General features: G+C 29.7%; 2 protein-coding genes across 2 annotated transcripts; one reads left to right on the top strand and one right to left on the bottom strand.

Annotated features, from left to right (window-relative positions):
- Window positions 1–36: 36 nt before the first annotated feature.
- On the bottom strand, window positions 37–3,721 carry LOC112905450. Its single transcript, XM_025977934.1, has 3 exons — window positions 3,532–3,721; window positions 2,963–3,473; window positions 37–2,275 (listed from the first exon to the last, which is right to left on the bottom strand). Exons 1-3 carry the CDS (start codon window positions 3,711–3,713, stop codon window positions 2,060–2,062), a joined length of 909 nt encoding a protein of 302 aa, XP_025833719.1. The 5' UTR covers window positions 3,714–3,721; the 3' UTR covers window positions 37–2,059.
- A 2,271-nt stretch (window positions 3,722–5,992) lies between these two features.
- On the top strand, window positions 5,993–14,126 carry LOC108740965 (protein flightless-1). Its single transcript, XM_025977933.1, has 17 exons — window positions 5,993–6,279; window positions 6,335–6,684; window positions 6,741–7,117; window positions 7,175–7,397; window positions 7,468–7,709; window positions 7,764–7,858; window positions 8,045–8,115; window positions 8,167–8,413; window positions 9,080–9,265; window positions 9,480–9,791; window positions 10,088–10,260; window positions 10,907–11,033; window positions 11,493–11,769; window positions 12,379–12,784; window positions 13,116–13,422; window positions 13,492–13,605; window positions 13,711–14,126. The coding sequence occupies exons 1-17, from the start codon at window positions 6,217–6,219 to the stop codon at window positions 13,843–13,845; spliced, it is 3,705 nt and encodes a 1,234-aa protein (XP_025833718.1). The 5' UTR covers window positions 5,993–6,216; the 3' UTR covers window positions 13,846–14,126.

Here is a 14,126-nt window from a genome sequence, read left to right as displayed (position 1 = left end):
AGACAAAACCAAATAGAAAATAGTTTGGCTTAAAATTTATGTAAAAATATGCATTTTGAGGATGAACATTAATATAAATAAGATATATAAATAAAGTTAATTAATAATCATCACGATAACAACTTTTTTGGAGATTAAGAATAAAATATATATTAAGACAATTTTTTTAAGTAACAAGCTAATTTTACAACATGATCACGCAATCGCTAAATTGAACGCCTTTTTGTAAAAAATTCGAGATCACAAACATAATAATTGAAAAAAGGACAATTATTAATAGATACCTATAATAATACGATTACTTTACATTACCACTCACCGTAGACCATAATAAATAAATGTTCATTTACATCACAAAATAGATCTCCCTGAATCTTTTGATTTTTCTTTTGTAACTAATGAATAACAAATACACGAGATATTAAACATTTCATTATTTAGAATATTAAAAAAAAAAAATAGAAATAATTTTTCAATATACCTATACAGAGTGATTCAAAATTGTTACTATAAAAAATATTTATTTGTTATTAGTACCAAAAAGAAGATTGCACATTAGTTTTTCTCATCTATATTTCTTATATATCTAGAAATTTATCCGAAACTATAGGTCAATTTTTAACAAAAATTTATTCTACTCAATGAAATTAACAATTTTTTTGATGTATAATGCGTTTCCATCGAATCATTTAATTGTTATATTAATTCATTTCTAATTTATGAAATACATATGCATTAATAAATTACATTATCTCTCTAGAATATTAAAGCAGGTTTACATTTAGAAGGATCCAATGCATATCTAATGTAACAGTCACAATTTTTGAATTACTCTGTGCATATTAAAAAATAAAATTGCATAATTTTCATACTTTTTTACTATATTTAGCAATTTTGGTAAGATCTTCAATTAGTATTTTTATTATTTAGTTTTTTTTTTGGTAACGTTTATGCACTTCGTATCAAAATTTGAAAAGTAGCATAAATTCAAAATTTCTATTTTTTTCATATACAAAATGTAGGAATGATAATTGGTAATTGATAACAGCCGGAGCCTGTCAACGACACGCTGTAGCCCCATCTTTTCCAAACATTTCTTTTAATAGTGCTATGATATCTACTAATAAAATAGATTATAACACAGATAAGCTTATTATGTACCATTTCAATGTAAAAATTTAAGAACTTAAATAATAACAACAAGCAATAACAGGAAAAATAAACAAATCATTTAAAATCGAAAACAACAAAGAAAATCAATATCGAGTATTTCCGCTTCTACTCCTTATAACAAATGCACATAGGCAGCTCATACTTGAAATTAGACCCCTAATCTGGTATTGTTTGTTATTCATATTTCTAGAGACACTAGACTGGCCCTTGGGCAATTCAGATCTCAACCCTATAGGATATCTGTGAGAGAATTTGGGTAGGCAAGTTAGAGACCATCAGCATGTATCCTCGATTCTTGACAAACTCCGAAGACATACAAAATTGCATTGTTCAAGATCAGGTTAAGAATCTATTATCAAGCATCAACTGTTGATGTTGAGTCATTATCAGAAGCAGAGACACGCGATACTGACTTTCTTTATTGCTGTTTTTTTTTGCTCCATTCGTTTATTTTCCCTGTAAGCAGACTACATTTTAAGAAAATGATCATAAAAATTGATTTAGTGATTTACCAGAAAATTAATTTTGAATGGATAATTTTGACACGAAGTGTATAAAAATTACTACATATCACAAATAAATGGAAAACGTTAATCGCGCAATTTAGCTACACGCATATATAAACACAGAAGGCATTAAAATATTATAACAATTTAGAATAAATATCTAAAAAAGTTCTGTTTTTGAGAACTACCAATTTGAATTCTCTAAAAAACCCTAATTGACAATATGGATCATAACACTATTAAAAAGACTAGTCACCAGAGAAAAGATATAAATAAATAAATAAGCAAACTATTAAAACAGTAAGTTACCTACTAAAACATGACTCAACTATTGGTAGAATAAGTACATACATTACTTTGTAATGCAAAAATACTTTTGTTTAATTGTAACTGTTGATCACAGGCAAAATTACCGCCTCTCCAGTTTCCATTACAGTTTCGTCACCTACAGCAAAACTAATTACATATTTCAATTTTAACTGCAAATGATTTGGATTCGCAATAAGCATAATTTGAGTGATAGCCATTGGTGGTATAAAAGCATTGTAGGCGGGTAACTCAGTCGACGAAGGTGATAATAGTTTAACCCGGCAAGACTGAAAACAGAAGACAATTAATGTGCTGTGCATAAAAACATGTATAAATGGTTTAGTTTAAAGAAAACATTTGTCTATTGATAAGTTTGTCATTGATGTGTAACATCTTACCGCTATGGAAATGCGTTAACGGCAGTAGGGATAGGGAAGGAAAAAAACGCGCCATTCAACCAATGCTTCCTAGAGTTGGCATTTGAATGGAGAGAGAAAAAGAAAAGACAGCTTGCTAACTCAAACAACACAATTTCCATTTCCAAAAATTGTTACAATATTTTGCGCGTTACCGTTGTTAGATGTTACACATCATTGTTAATTAATGTAAAAGTCACTTTTTTGTTCAGTTTGTGTAGTATATGTTATCCATGTAGTAGGTTTTAGTAAATTTTTATTAATGTTGAATCGTCCGTCTGCAATAGTATTTTGAAGTTAGAAAATTGCAATTCTTACTTACAGAATACGAGAATTTTTTGTCTAATCTATTCCGTGAAAATTCAGTTATTTCAGAGTAATATACTGTAAAAAATGGTTTGGTAGGAACGCAAACTTATTTGTAAAGTGTTTACAAGTGTATTTTTAAAAAGTTGTATTTTCAGTTCATTTACTAATTAACCTTATGTATAATCTTTTAAATTTGGTTGTTATATATCTATGTATATTATTCAAAAACAACTCTTCCGTAAATTTTACCTTTGGGACAACAACTTGAAATAAGTAATTGTTAAGAGACTGTTTGTTCTTATTTATCGTTGTAACAACAACCACTTGTACAAACTCTTTGGGTTTATTTTTTCCAAATTGAAGAGTCACTGTAACATCCTGCACCTCCTTTAATATGGTCAAAGGGGGAATACCACTCGGTTCAATGTCTGCTAGCCTAATAAAAATATCGTCAATATTCAGGTTCCTTTTATTCTCTTCTTCTTTTATCGATTTTAAACCACTGCATTCTTGCCCTCTGAAACTACTGTCAGAACATTCACTTAAACTGTCATATGCTAAATCTTTTCCGATATCCACCAAAATTTCGTCATCTTTGTCTTCTGGTAGACAATAGTGTAATTCATCTCTTTTAGAGTCCTTATTTTCTTTGGATATTAAGTAATTTAAATCTAAGTTTAAAGCTTCAGAAATAACATCTTTGGTTTCATCTTTGCTTGCATTTTTTATAAGGGTGTTAATTGGCACTTTATCCGGAAATCTACAATGCAAATTTTCATTACAAATTATGTCCAAATAAATGACGATAATTTGCTTACTTTTTAAATGTTGTTATTACTTGGGAATTTAGTTGTTCTTTGATAAGATACTGTCCCAGTTCTCCAAGATCATCAAGTGCACTTGATTTATTAGTCAGTCTACTAACTTCTTTGCTTTTGTCACCACCTGCTAAAGAATATGGTTTATTCAATACTTTTAATAACAATTTATAATTACACATTAAGAGATATGTGGAATTACTTTAAATTTAAAGGACTACATCAAGCTTTTTCAATTCTTTTAGGGCCTTTGTTACAAATTCCTCATTAATACGACATCACGATAGTTCAACCTTCTTCCCAAACAATTTGTCTTAAATATGATATAATTTTAAATAAATGAAAAAAACACTTAACTCATAAAGAACATGGAAAAAGAAGCCCACAGTTTCATGACATTTATTAATTAACGCTAATGCTTAAAAAGCCCAAATTAAATAAAATTATTAAGAATTGATATTGTAACTCCCTCCTCCATTCGTGGCACACTTAGTAAGGCTAACTGTTACTCCATACCCTGTATCATTTTGTACTTCTAAAAAATATGTCCAGAAAGCGCCTTATGTTTTGTGTTTAAGTGTGCTACTATTAAATCGCATTTTTATTTTTTTTAAACTGTAACTATACATTTTAATTTTACATAAAATTTAAAGTTCAATGTTAGAAAATTGTGCTGTCAATAGAATTGAATAAGTTTCAAAAAAATGCCATAAATAGGAATTACATGACTAGTTACAACTGAAGCTAATAAAAGCATGTTAAGAAAATACCTTCAATCTTTTCCAAACATTTCTTTTAATAGTGCTATGATATCTACTAATAAAATAGATTATAACACAGATAAGCTTATTATGTACCATTTCAATGTAAAAATTTAAGAACTTAAATAATAACAACAAGCAATAACAGGAAAAATAAACAAATCATTTAAAATCGAAAACAACAAAGAAAATCAATATCGAGTATTTCCGCTTCTACTCCTTATAACAAATGCACATAGGCAGCTCATACTTGAAATTAGACCCCTAATCTGGTATTGTTTGTTATTCATATTTCTAGAGACACTAGACTGGCCCTTGGGCAATTCAGATCTCAACCCTATAGGATATCTGTGAGAGAATTTGGGTAGGCAAGTTAGAGACCATCAGCATGTATCCTCGATTCTTGACAAACTCCGAAGACATACAAAATTGCATTGTTCAAGATCAGGTTAAGAATCTATTATCAAGCATCAACTGTTGATGTTGAGTCATTATCAGAAGCAGAGACACGCGATACTGACTTTCTTTATTGCTGTTTTTTTTTGCTCCATTCGTTTATTTTCCCTGTAAGCAGACTACATTTTAAGAAAATGATCATAAAAATTGATTTAGTGATTTACCAGAAAATTAATTTTGAATGGATAATTTTGACACGAAGTGTATAAAAATTACTACATATCACAAATAAATGGAAAACGTTAATCGCGCAATTTAGCTACACGCATATATAAACACAGAAGGCATTAAAATATTATAACAATTTAGAATAAATATCTAAAAAAGTTCTGTTTTTGAGAACTACCAATTTGAATTCTCTAAAAAACCCTAATTGACAATATGNGGGGGGGGGGAAAGGGATATAGGTTAGATAATAATAGTAATAATTAAATAAGGGGTTACTAAAAAGAAGACCTTAAATAAGTTTAAAAATGCGTGATGTATTTCGTGGACAATAGTTCGGGAGTATTAATTATTTCATATATTTTTAAGGGAATGAAAGACATTGTGACGGAGAAAAATAAAAATAAACAAGAAGATGAAACCAGAGCCGAGTCTTTAAAGTAAGTTCTCTACTTTTAGGGTTTATACGTGCTTCATTTTTATTTTTTCAGACCAAAACGATGGGATGAAAAACTGGAAAAGCCACCACTAAACTACTCTGAAATATTTGAAGATGATGCAGGACAAATACCAGGGTTGTGCATATGGGAAATCGAAAATTTCCTTCCCAATCGCATTGATGAATGTACACATGGAAAATTCTATGAGGGTGATTGTTATATTGTATTAAAAACACTCCTTGATGACAGCGGATCATTGACATGGAAAATTTATTTTTGGATTGGCAAAAAAGCATCCGTAAGTAATAACTAATTACCCTGTTATACTAACATTTACTACTTGTTTAATTTTCAATAATGTATTTGGCAAGTATGTACAATTGTTTCACTCTGCGGAAAATATCTGAACGAGTTTGTTACACAATTGAAAACGTGAAATATGAGTTTCCAAAAAAGTATGATGGATATAGTTCAGCATTAAACAAGTTAAAATAAACCAGTAGTTTTTAATTTGAAGTATAACGTTTTTATTCAAAGTTTACAGAGAAAAATGGCAGATTAGATATTTTTTTATCATGAAATTATTCTTCAGAAGTCTTCATTATAAAACTTTTATTGCTTAAATAGGCATAAGTAACTAATAATGTAATAAAAAAAGTATTAATAGTGGTATTATGCATCATAAATAGTGTATTAAATTATTGAAAAGATGTGATGATTGGTGTCAACTTCACCCATTATTTATCATGTCATTTATTCTAAATATTGGATTAAACAAATAGTGACTGATTTATGATATTAATGTAATTCTTTAATTATAATAAATTACATTAAACCCGTAAAACAAACATTTTGTATGCAAAATGGCCAATACTGGTGTTTTGCCCTTTGTAAGAGGTTTGGATTTTGCAAGAAATGATTTTAGTGTAAGTTGTTTTTTAGTAACTACTATATGACTACCTAATACTCTTTTTTCTGAAGGATGGCAAATTCCCAGAGGCAGTTTCTTTAATGACAGGTGTGCAATGGCTCAAACTGGACCGTACAAATTTAAATGAAGTTCCCAAAGAAATGGGTCAGCTGTTAAAACTTGAACATTTATCATTAACAAGAAATAATTTAGAAAAACTTCATGGGGAATTGACAGAATTAGGTTGTTTGAGAACGTTAAATCTAAGACGTAACAAAGTAAGAAATTCAGGAATTCCTATTGAACTATTCAACTCTGAAGAACTAAGCACATTAGACTTAAGTCATAATAATTTAAAAGAAGTACCAGAAGGACTAGAAAAGGCTAAATCATTACTTGTTCTTAATTTAAGTAATAACCAGTAAGTAGCTATTTAAAATTATGTTTATATATTTATGTTGTTAATCCCCTTTGTAGAATTGATTCAATACCAAACTCTCTTTTCATAAATTTAACAGACTTGTTATTTTTGGACTTGAGCAATAATAATCTAGAGACACTGCCACCACAAACAAGAAGAGTTGCAAATCTACAAACACTTATTTTAAATAACAATCCCTTAGAGCAGTATCAGCTAAGACAATTACCTTCTTTGGTGAACCTAGAAACACTGCACTTACGAAATACACAAAGATCCCTAAATAATTTCCCAACAAATTTGGAAGGTTTAGTTAATCTTGCAGATGTTGACTTATCTCAAAATATGTTACCAAAAGTTCCTGATGCACTTTACTCACTACCAAGCCTCAAAAGATTAAATTTGAGTGAGAATGAAATCACTGAGTTATCTACTGGTAATAAAAAACTTAAATTGAATCTATGTAATTAATTGCATTGTAATGTTATTATAGCTATTGAATTGTGGCAGAAATTGCAAACACTTAATTTATCACATAACAAACTTAAAAGTCTACCAGCTTCTCTATGCAAAATAACTACATTAAGGAGATTATATGTTAACGATAATGAAATAGATTTTGAAGGCATTCCATCAGGAATTGGAAAGTTAGGATTGCTGGAAATCTTTTCCGCTGCTTATAATCAATTAGAAATGATACCAGAAGGATTATGCAGGTAAATAAATAAATATACTGAAAAAAAATCTTAATGATTCCCATTAAAACTAAATTATTTTATATTTAAGATGTGGTTCATTAAAGAAGCTTAATCTCAGCAATAACCGCTTAATAACATTACCAGAAGCAATTCATTTATTAACAGATCTAGAATCTTTAACATTACATAACAATCCTGACCTAATAATGCCCCCAAAACCAAACGAAATGAATTCTAAAACAAGTCTGGAGTTTTACAACATAGATTTTTCGCTTCAAAACCAATTGCGATTGGCTGGAGCAAATGTAGCGCCACCTACTGCTAGCCAAAGTAAGTTTTATTAAATATTCTCGATGTTAGTTTTTTACTGTTTGGTTATTTTAGATTCGAGTAAAGATCCGATCGCAAGAAAGATGCGACTTAGAAGAGGAAAAAGAGACCAAGAAGAAGCTGACCAAGACCAAGCAAAAATCCTAAAGGTATTTAAGAAAAAAAAAGTCATTTTTATGCTTTAAGGGGGGGGGGGAAAGGGATATAGGTTAGATAATAATAGTAATAATTAAATAAGGGGTTACTAAAAAGAAGACCTTAAATAAGTTTAAAAATGCGTGATGTATTTCGTGGACAATAGTTCGGGAGTATTAATTATTTCATATATTTTTAAGGGAATGAAAGACATTGTGACGGAGAAAAATAAAAATAAACAAGAAGATGAAACCAGAGCCGAGTCTTTAAAGTAAGTTCTCTACTTTTAGGGTTTATACGTGCTTCATTTTTATTTTTTCAGACCAAAACGATGGGATGAAAAACTGGAAAAGCCACCACTAAACTACTCTGAAATATTTGAAGATGATGCAGGACAAATACCAGGGTTGTGCATATGGGAAATCGAAAATTTCCTTCCCAATCGCATTGATGAATGTACACATGGAAAATTCTATGAGGGTGATTGTTATATTGTATTAAAAACACTCCTTGATGACAGCGGATCATTGACATGGAAAATTTATTTTTGGATTGGCAAAAAAGCATCCGTAAGTAATAACTAATTACCCTGTTATACTAACATTTACTACTTGTTTAATTTTCAATAATGTATTTGGCAAGTATGTACAATTGTTTCACTCTGCGGAAAATATCTGAACGAGTTTGTTACACAATTGAAAACGTGAAATATGAGTTTCCAAAAAAGTATGATGGATATAGTTCAGCATTAAACAAGTTAAAATAAACCAGTAGTTTTTAATTTGAAGTATAACGTTTTTATTCAAAGTTTACAGAGAAAAATGGCAGATTAGATATTTTTTTATCATGAAATTATTCTTCAGAAGTCTTCATTATAAAACTTTTATTGCTTAAATAGGGTGATTTGTGAGAACAAAAAATATGTAGAAATGTTGACACGTATTAATAACTGACGAAGTTATTAGCTCTTGATAACATTTGTACTAAATAGAAAAGTATACAAATAATACCCAATTGTGTAGTCCCAAGCTGTTTTAGTAAATAAACTCTATGTTCGTTTTACCTTATTAAGGCATCTTCAGGGTTATATATTCTACTCAGATATGAAATGTTTGATTTTATGATGTTACGGCATTATCGCTCACTTCTATTGTTTCTTGAATTATATGGTAATAAGTATAATCAATTTACACCTAATTTTAAGTAATAATTTTTTTTTACGTTTCTATTTTTAGTTGGATAAGTTAGCGTGTGCTGCGATACATGCAGTAAATTTAAGAAATTACTTAGGTGCCCAGTGTCGTACTATTCGAGAAGAACAAGGCGACGAATCTGAAGAATTTTTGTCACTTTTTGATACTCAGATCACTTATATAGAAGGAGGAAGAACATTAAGTGGATTCTACACTGTTGAAGATATGGTAAAGAATATTTTTACTCTCATTAAATAAAAATTGAATTTTTATATCAATAAGAATTCATATCTTTTTATAAAATTGTTCACTTTCCTTCGAAATGTAACCTACTATTAAAACACTTCAAAGACTGTCATCTTTGAAACAATTATTTTGCATAGTATAGTATCTCTCTAGTAAAAATCGTTTTTGTTAAAATAATGTTCTTTTTTAATTCTAGATTTATGAAATTCGTTGTTATCGAATTCATGCAGCAGGTGCCTCAATTCACTTAGAGACCGTGGCAATTGCTCCGGAATCCTTAGATCCGGGTTACGTGTTTATGTTGGATGCTGGTCCTAAAATTTTCTTATGGTATGGAAAAACTTCCAAAAACACATTAAAATCGAAAGCTCGACTGATGGCTGAAAAAATTAATAAGAATGAACGCAAAAATAAAGCTGAAATATTGACAGAAATGATGGGAAAAGAGAGTACCGATTTCTTGCGAGTTTTGGGAATTCATGACGATGAGTATCGACTAGTTCCACAAGTAAGATTAATTGTTAAATGTGCATTACTTACCTACTTACATTTTCATAAAAATTTTTGCTCTCCAACAATACCTATGAAACTTTTTAAATTATCCTGTAATAAATACACACAATTAATTGAAAGAATGATGAAATTGAAGAAAGATTCAATTCGACTTTTCTCATAATTTTAAAATAAATTTGTAGATAGTGTATACAATAAAAATATGAAAATCTATGGACATAGGTCGCATTTACACTTCTCTGCTTTTATTGTCAATAAATAACTTTCGATTAAATTTAATATTATTGGCAGGAACATGTTGACCCGGATTTTGTTCCCGTTCAACCAAGACTGTATCAAGTGAGATTAGGAATGGGCTATTTAGAGTTACCTCAAGTGGAAATACCTCATGGAAAACTTACACAAAATCTTCTCAACAGCAAAAATGTGTATATTTTAGACTGCTATGTTGATGTTTTTGTATGGTAAGTGTAAAAAATGTACTTTAGATTTAATTTACATTTTTTGATATCTATTTATATTCATTTAAACACATAACATTAATTACTGATATTAAGTATTTAATATCTCCACTCGCATTAAATGTTTGTTAAAACATTCCTCAATTTCATTTAATCATTCAAATTTAATTTTGGCAATGATCGACCAGCTCATTACTTTTTTACTGTTTTCGCCCATCAATTTCAATCATCTTCAGGCACTGGTAATAAGTATTAAGCAACTGAGTATGATAAATTATTTTAATTATTGTGACTAATTACGTTTCATTATTAAGTTATTAATCATATATAAAAAATTGCATAGATATTCGTTTTCTAGAATGTTGGCAAATTATAAGTGTCTGTCATTTTTTAATTAGTCGCTTTATAAAACACCATGTTAAAAAAAATGGCATGTTTAAGTCTATATCTCTAATCTGTACCGTTGACGCACTTTAAATTGTACTGTGTGTGGTATAAATAAGAAGTATACAAAATTTTATGATATTTATATTTAATAACGTTTTCGTGAGTTTATTACCTTAAAATGTAATTTAAGGGAACCATATTCTCATACATGTATGTATGCAAATATTTGTATTTGTTTATAATATTTAATCGTCTTTTGTAGGATAGGCAAAAAATCTACAAGACTAGTAAACGCTGCCGCAGTAAAACTTTCAGAAGAACTGTTCAACATGATTGATCGTCCCGATTTTGCAATGGTCACGAGGGTTCGAGAAGGAACTGAATCACAGGTACATCCTTTAAACACTTCCTTGTTTTAGATTTAAATGATACAAATAAGAATGTATTTCCATTAGTACAAAAATTATAGCTAACAATAATTGTAATGTGCAGGAAGTACATTGTGGTTAATTTTGTTTTATGTTAGAATCGTACATGCGGGTCAAAAATCCATTTTTTCCGAAATTAAGTTTACCGTAAATACTGCTCTCAGTTGTTAGTTGCAGTAGTTTAAAAAAATATTATTGTAGTTACAATTTGTATATTGTTCACGTCACATTTTTATTTTTCAAATTTTAAAGTTACTCAAATGTATAACAGGAAAAATATTATATTTCTGGCATTTATAATTTTGAAGAGAAAAAACAAAAATATATTCCCAAAGTTTCCCAAAAAGCAACTGAATATTTTTCGTGAATGGATTTCTAAAAACTTTGTTAATAATACATGTGTATGTTTTTTATTTGTAGGTTTTTAAATCAAAGTTTGTCGGTTGGGATGAAGTAATTGCGGTTGATTTCACGCGAACAGCCGAATCGGTACAAAAAACTGGAGCTGATTTGAAAAAATGGGCAATGAAACAGGAAACGAAAGCAGATCTGACGGCTCTTTTCCAACCACGACAGCCACCTATGCCTCTGACCGAAGCTGTTCAACTTATGGAAGACTGGAATGAAGATCTTGAAGCAATGGAATCATTTGTACTCGAAGGAAGAAAATTTGTGCGACTACCTGAAGAAGAATTAGGTAATGTAATTTTCCCTTTATTTGCATTCAATTAGAACAGTTACGACCCAAGGCTTAATAAAACAAAATTAATTAATCTCAAGTCTTAACAGTTGGTCTAGTGTTACTCGTCAATATACTAAAATCGAATTGTTTGTACAACAGTTTTCTACGTTAGTATTGAACGCTTCCAAAGAATTGAAGTCATTGTTTTTATTACAGTATTCTATTATTAATTTCTTACAGAATTTTAGTTTTTAACTAGTCGTAACTTTTTAAATAACAGGGTCAAATCAAACGAAATAAATAATACTATTTGATTTTTACCATTTAGCACAGCATCTAATATTTTGAAAGAGAGTTATTGAGTTACTAGACCTTTTGAAAAAGAGTTTTTGAGTTCTTTCTTACTAAAACTTTAGAGTGATATCACATCACATGACATACAAACAATCTGCATTAAGTTTCATCCATATTTAATAGTTCCTAGTTCTAAGAAAAACGGCTGTGACAGACGGACGAGGAAGAGTTCAGTTAGGGTTACGGAAATCTAGTCACTCCCTTAACAAGCTAGCAAATAATGAAACATCTGTTAATTTTAGTTATTAATACAATATTTTTTGTGTTCAGGACATTTTTATTCGATGGAGTGTTATGTGTTCCTTTGTCGTTACTGGATACCAGCTGATGATGCAGACGAAGGAGAACCGCTAGAAGAAGACTTTCAATGTGTCGTGTATTTTTGGCAGGGTCGGGAGGCATCCAACATGGGCTGGTTAACATTCACGTTCACGTTACAAAAGAAATTTAAAGCTCTGTTCCAAAACAAACTAGAAGTTGTTCGAACACATCAGCAACAGGAAAATATGAAGTTCATGGCACACTTTAAGAGGAAGTTTATAGTACATCAAGGAAAGCGCAAACAAAAAAACGACAAAGCTGTTGAGTTGTATCATCTCCGGTCGAATGGAAGTGCATTGTATACAAGGCTTGTGCAAATAAAACCAGATGCTGCTGCACTTAATTCTGCTTTTTGGTAAGTAATAAATGCACTTTGATAAACATTTATATAATAGAAGATTAAATATAATATGTAAATACTAATAGTTAATAATACAACATTTCGGGTTAATAGATTTTAATAACCTTGCACGTCTTTAAAGTGACTTTCCACTTTTCACATTCTGGCTTCAGACTTGAGTTAGAACATTTTTTTTTTAATATACGTCTGTATTAAAATGACTATTGCCATGCATATTAAAAACTATGATGTACTCAACACATAAATTTTATGTGGCGAACATCTCACTTTTTAGAATAACTTATCAACAAATCTTTTATGAAAAAAAAAATGTTTATATGTTTAGTTACATTTTGAAAGTGCCATTCGATCAGGAAGATTCCGGACTGGTTTATGTTTGGATTGGCTCAAAAGCATGCGAAGATGAAGCACATTTAATCCAAGAAATTGCTGAAGAAATGTTCAATAATCCGTGGGTAAGTTTACAAGTAATTAACGAAGGCGAAGAACCGGACAACTTCTTCTGGGTTGGTATTGGAGGTAGGAAACCGTATGATACAGATGCGACATACATGGCGTACACACGCCTGTTCAGGTGTTCCAATGAGAAAGGTTACTTCATTGTGTCCGAAAAATGTTCCGACTTTTGTCAGGTAATTGTTTTAAATAATTTTAGTATATCGATATTGGATTTTTAATGTAAATTATTTATTCAATTTTAGGATGATTTAGCAGATGAAGATATAATGATATTGGATAACGGCGAACAAGTTTTTCTTTGGTTAGGTCCGAAATGTAGTGAAGTTGAAATTAAGTTGGCTTATAAGTCTGCACAGGTAAGAGACATTAATGAGGATTAATTTACCATATTAGGCGCTTTTTTAATAATACTTTTATGAATTATTCTTTCTTAAATACTAAATTTTTTATGTGTTGTTTAGGTATATATTCAGCACACGAGAGCCAAACAACCTGACAAACCAAGAAAACTTTGCCTTACTCTTAAAGATAAAGAATCCAAACGCTTTACAAAATGTTTTCATGGATGGGGTCCTCATAAGAAACCACCAGCATAAATTTAAATGTTAGAAATTAAAATATCTTTCTATACAATGTAGTATTAACATTATTTATATACTTTTATACTTCCTATAAATTTATTTATACCAGATCATGAACAAGTACTTATATATTATTGATTTAAATTTGTATATCATTTTTTGTGAGTGCACTATTAATTATTGTTATACTCAATTTAATTTGTTTATATATCGTAATAAGTATTCAATACGTGCCTTATAATGTTAATAATTTATTTCAAAAAACGTTATGGAATAAAGTTTTCTTTTTGATTTTA

Source organism: Agrilus planipennis, unplaced genomic scaffold (genome assembly GCF_000699045.2).
Source record: "Agrilus planipennis isolate EAB-ADULT unplaced genomic scaffold, Apla_2.0 scaffold309, whole genome shotgun sequence".
Classification (NCBI taxonomy): Eukaryota; Metazoa; Arthropoda; class Insecta; order Coleoptera; family Buprestidae; genus Agrilus; species Agrilus planipennis.
Note: the sequence above shows the minus strand (reverse complement) of the source record. Positions and strands in the feature narration are given on the sequence as shown.